General features: G+C 41.5%; 1 protein-coding gene across 1 annotated transcript in view; it reads left to right on the top strand.

Annotated features, from left to right (window-relative positions):
- The first annotated feature begins 977 nt into the window (after positions 1-977).
- The window catches only part of LOC145401587 (uncharacterized), a 13,243-nt gene continuing 8,825 nt past the window's right edge, over positions 978-5,395 (top strand). Inside the window, exons 1-2 of the mRNA XM_080273780.1 lie at positions 978-1,005; positions 4,040-4,111. Coding sequence (XP_080129906.1) covers positions 978-1,005; positions 4,040-4,111 — 100 coding nt within the window. The remainder of the gene's footprint in view (positions 1,006-4,039; positions 4,112-5,395) is intronic.

Genomic DNA, 5,395 nt, shown 5'->3' with positions numbered 1-5,395 from the left:
AAATGTCTGCACCGAATAGCCTAGCCCCGGACTCCTACGCTCCTGATGGAAGAATAGAGGATTAGATGATATAGTGTGTTTATTTTTACTTGACAAAGGTCCCTAGCCCCATTTTAGCCCAGTTAATGGCGAAGTGTAGTCAGACTGAAGGCTTGATTTGACTGGTAACCAAGGAGACTCATTCCAATACCTCATAGCCAAGGTTGGGCAAGTTTCATACAACCAGTAGTAGTATTCAGGTTGTATGAGTGACCCAGTTCCGTCAAATGAAAACAAAGACTAAAGTTAGTTTTACTGCGAAAACTTGTGACAGATCCGTTTAATCCAAGAGCGTTTTTGTAGGCGGTTTTGTTCTACTAAGTTGGATTTCTTCTCTCTCCTTTCCCTTCCTTGCAGACGGTTTTCACGGCTTTGGAGATTTATTTTTCAACTACAAGGGTTAACTATCGTCTTTCTTATCCATTTCACTGCTATACATCCATACTAAGTTAAATAAAGTCGTTTGGTATACTCCTTTTGCCGTAATGTGGCTTGAAACTGCCGCCTCTCCATCTTGAATTCAAAACTGCAGCAAGAGAATTTAAAACTTCATAATGATGCTAGCAGTGAAGAAGTGTTATGGAAAAGATATTATTATTATTATTATTATTATTATTATTTTACTGAGCTACATGAAATAAGCTGCACAAGGAAGAGTATATCTGAAAAAAGAAAAAAAAAACTACTAGGAAATCTATAATGAAAATAATCTTGCTTGCCTCGATACATTTTGGATTTTAATTATTATTTGAAAAGCTTTTGAAATATCCAGAAGTAAATCTATGTAACAATTTGATATGAAAACTAAATAGGTGTGACGTCACTGAGGAACTATGGGACGGAGCGGAGAGGGGAGATGAGATGACTGGATATTTTCGTCTTTATTTGATATTTCTGCAGTTAATATTAAGGCAATACTCCTGTCTATGTATTCAATAATGACTGGTGCCAATATGGACCAGTGGAGTTAGGTAAATATTGATGTACTTTAGTTATTATCTGAAAGGAGAATAGGGCAGTGTGTACGCAAGGTGGGCCAAGATGTCCATTTAAGAGGTAGGTTGAATGACGCAGAGTTTAAATCCCATAATATCCCTTTCATCATTGTATATTTTAAGGCTTGAAGAAGTTATACATGGATAGATTTTGAAGCTTAATGAAGTCTTGAATAAATTACCGTGTGTGGTGCTGTGGTAATGGGTATTTTGAAATGTAAATGTTATTGGTTAGAGATCCGGACCTCGGCCATTTAACAAGAGCAGAGGTTTAAATCACCAGAAGTAGTGCCATCCTTACCCCTTAGACTTGAAGTAATGCTGTGTGAGTCAGCAATTCATGGTTATGCAATGGAGAAAGCAATAAATATAGTTTGTGTGTGTGAAATGAAAATGTGTTATACGTGGGTGACCAAAGGAGGCGTATTCAATAATTGACATCAGTTTGCTATTTGTAAAACTTCGTCATCCTTATCTAATGGAAGGCTTGAAGCTACACAGTGGTCAGCTTCAGTTAGTAGGGTAGTGTTGATGTAGGCTGGAGTTTACATATGCCTGGAGGGAAGCACATAAGTTTTACCAGTCATGATCACTTATGTATAGTGTACGCCAAATTAATGTTGGGATGGGGGGTGTATGGCTCCAGTTGGGTTTCGTGTTTATCATCAGTAATATGTCAGCCAGGGATGTCTACGGAGGTGTACACAAACAATCCCACAGACGTCCATTGCATTCTAAGCAACTTTAACATTGCTGGGGCTTCACTCACACACTCCCTATAATTTTAACTGCCTAGGTTTGCCAATAAAAGTCTATCTATCTATATACCTAGGCTTCTTCCCCCAGAGAAAGGCAGGTGGCCGAGACAGGATGACACACTCTCAATTTACTCATCCACACACACACACACACACACATACACCCACCCACCCACCCACCCACCCACACACACACACACACACACACACACACACACACACACACACACACACACACACACACACACACACACACACACGCACGCACACACACACGCACGCACACACACACACACACACATCAGGACAACGTAGGAGGAAGATGCTGCAATAATCAAGCAAGGAAACAACATTGCAGGAAAGATTCGCTCAAAATCCTTGCAAGTTGCATGAGAGAGAGAGAGAGAGAGAGAGAGAGTGCACCACGGCATGCAACAAGGAAATATTGCAATGATATTCTGGCCTAGATTTCCTTGTTGCAGAGTCAGTATCTTGCAATATCAAAGGCTAAGTGTGTGTGTGTGTGTGTGTGTGTGTGTTTGCAATATCGAAAGCAATACTGTGTTGCATGATATATAGTTTGCAATATGGAAGGTGGTGGTATTCTTTTTTGCAGTTGCTGTCTATCTATCTATCTATTGCCAGACGCCTTAATCCCGTACGGGGTGGCCACAAACAAATCACCTCCACGTCACCCTGTCCCCCGCCATTTCACTGCCCTGCTCCCAACTCACACCCCCCTCTCTCATATACCTCTCCACTCCATCCCTCCATCTCATCCTCGGCCTTCCCCTCCCTCTCCCCCTGCACTGAGTATAATCTATGTCTCTATTTGCACATCTTTCTATCCATCCATCCATCCATCAGCCAATCCTACGTTGTCCTATGAGGAGCGTAGGAGCCCGGGGCTAGGCATTTGATTCCTACATTTAAGATGAGAGTGACCAGCCTCACTCATCCCTGAGTGGCATTACATGAGCAATCAACCCCAACCATCCCTTGGATATAAACCTTCACCGGCTCAATTCGATTGGAGTGCAATGATTACACACTAAACCACCAGGCGCCAAAATTTGGTTATATGGTTACCACCCAACGTAGTAAATGGTTTCCTGGCTTACAGGAAACCATTAGGCTTGTCACTCAATGTAAAGCCACCTGAAAAGGAAAGAAGAGTAATAAAAAGTGACAGGAAAGATGGGAGAAATAGGAAGAGAGGAGGACAGACACAGAAAAAGAATGATGAAGGTGAAGGAAGAAGTAGGCAGCACTACATCAAGTGAGTGGATGATGGTGAGAAATAGGAAGAGAGGAGGACAGACACAGAAAAAGAATGATAAAGGTGAAGGAAGAAGTAGGCAGCACTACATCAAGTGAGTGGATGATGGTGAGAAATAGGAAGAGAGGAGGACAGACACAGAAAAAGAATGATAAAGGTGAAGGAAGAAGTAGGCAGCACTACATCAAGTGAGTGGATGATGGTGAGAAATAGGAAGAGAGGAGGACAGACACAGAAAAAGAATGATAAAGGTGAAGGAAGAAGTAGGCAGCACTACATCAAGTGAGTGGATGATGGTGAGAAATAGGAAGAGAGGAGGACAGACACAGAAAAAGAATGATAAAGGTGAAGGAAGAAGTAGGCAGCACTACATCAAGTGAGTGGATGATGGTGAGAAATAGGAAGAGAGGAGGACAAACACAGAAAAAGAATGATAAAGGTGAAGGAAGAAGTAGGCAGCACTACATCAAGTGAGTGGATGATGGTGAGAAATAGGAAGAGAGGAGGACAGACACAGAAAAAGAATGATAAAGGTGAAGGAAGAATTAGGCAGCACTACATCAAGTGAGTGGATGATGGTGAGAAATAGGAAGAGAGGAGGACAGACACAGAAAAAGAATGATGAAGGTGAAGGAAGAAGTAGGCAGCACTACATCAAGTGAGTGGATGATGGTGAGAAATAGGAAGAGAGGAGGACAGACACAGAAAAAGAATGATAAAGGTGAAGGAAGAAGTAGGCAGCACTACATCAAGTGAGTGGATGACGGTGAGAAATAGGAAGAGAGGAGGACAGACACAGAATAAGAATGATAAAGGTGAAGGAAGAAGTAGGCAGCACTACATCAAGTGAGTGGATGATAGTCGCCAGCACCTATCACCAAAATGGGAAATAGGAAAATAAGAAAAAATAATGAAGTTTGCATCTCATCCATAAAACACTAATTAACTCTGCTTACCTTCATCCACAGGTACGCTTATAGACCCACACCTGTCCCACACCTGCCCCATACCTGCCCCACACCTGCCCCACACCTGCAATGGTAAGGCATATTGACCCTTCTCGTCAGGTAAGGCAGCTCCCTAACACCTTTTCCTAAGCGATTTATTTTGTTTATTACACCTTACTGTCCTCTTCTGTGTTAACTAAATCCTTCCAATATCGCCATACTCTGCATAAAGCTCCCTAACACCTCTTCCTAAGCGATTTATACATTACTCTCCTCTTCTGTGTTGCATAAATCCTTCCAATATCGCCATACTCTGCATAAAGCTCCCTAACACCTTTTCCTAAGCGATTTATTTTGTTTATTACACCTTATTGTCCTCTTCTGTGTTACATAAATCCTCCCGGTATTGCCATACTCTGCATAAAGCTCCCTAACACCATTTCCTGAGCGATTTACTTTGTTTATTACACCTTACTCTGCTCTTCTGTGTTACATAAATCCTTTCAATATCGCCATACTCTGCATAAAGCTCCCTAACACCTTTTCCTAAGCGATTTATTTTGTTTATTACACCTTACTGTCCTCTTCAGTGTTACATAAATCCTTCCAATATCGCCATACTCTGCTTAAAGCTCCCTAACACCTTTTCCTAAGCGATTTACTCGTATTTTGTTCATTACACCTTACTGTCCTCTTCTGTGTTACATAAATCCTTCTAATATCGCCATACTCTGCATAAAGCTCCCTAACACCTTTTCCTAAGCGATTTACTTTGTTTATTACACCTTACTGTCCTCTTCTGCGTTACATAAATCCTTCCAATATCGCCATACTCTGCATAAAGCTCCTTAACACCTTTTCCTAAGCGATTTATTTTGTTTATTACACCTTACTGTCCTCTTCTGCGTTACATAAATCCTTCCAATATCGCCATACTCTGCATAAAGCTCCCTAACACCTTTTCCTAAGCGATTTACTTTGTTTATTACACCTTACTGTCCTCTTCTGCTTTACATAAATCCTTCCAATATCGCCATACTTTGCATAAATAACGTACAAAAAGGTATTAACCAACCATATCCAAAAATAAATAGCCAAGGAAGAGGTGTTAGGGAGCTTCCTAAATCGACGAAAATACGGATCTTTGACTATTTTACCCGTACGCTATAATTCGTGCAGGAGAGGGGGGCCTTCACGTGGTGGCACTGATATAACAGGGCGTGTCTCCTGTCTGGCTGGTAGTAGTAGTAGTGGTAGTAGTAGGAGTAGTAGTAGTAGTAGCATATGTTGTTGTTGTAGTAGTAGCAGTGGTGGTGGTGGTGGTGGTGGTTGTGGTGGTAGTAATAGTAGTAGCAGTAGTAGTAACAGTGGTGGTGG

This window comes from Coenobita brevimanus, chromosome 56, assembly GCF_032717465.1.
Source record: "Coenobita brevimanus isolate Jiangsu-jjx chromosome 56, ASM3271746v2, whole genome shotgun sequence".
In the NCBI taxonomy this organism is placed as follows: Eukaryota; Metazoa; Arthropoda; class Malacostraca; order Decapoda; family Coenobitidae; genus Coenobita; species Coenobita brevimanus.
The sequence above is the reverse complement of the archived record's forward strand: the minus strand, read 5'-3'. Positions and strand labels throughout refer to the sequence as shown.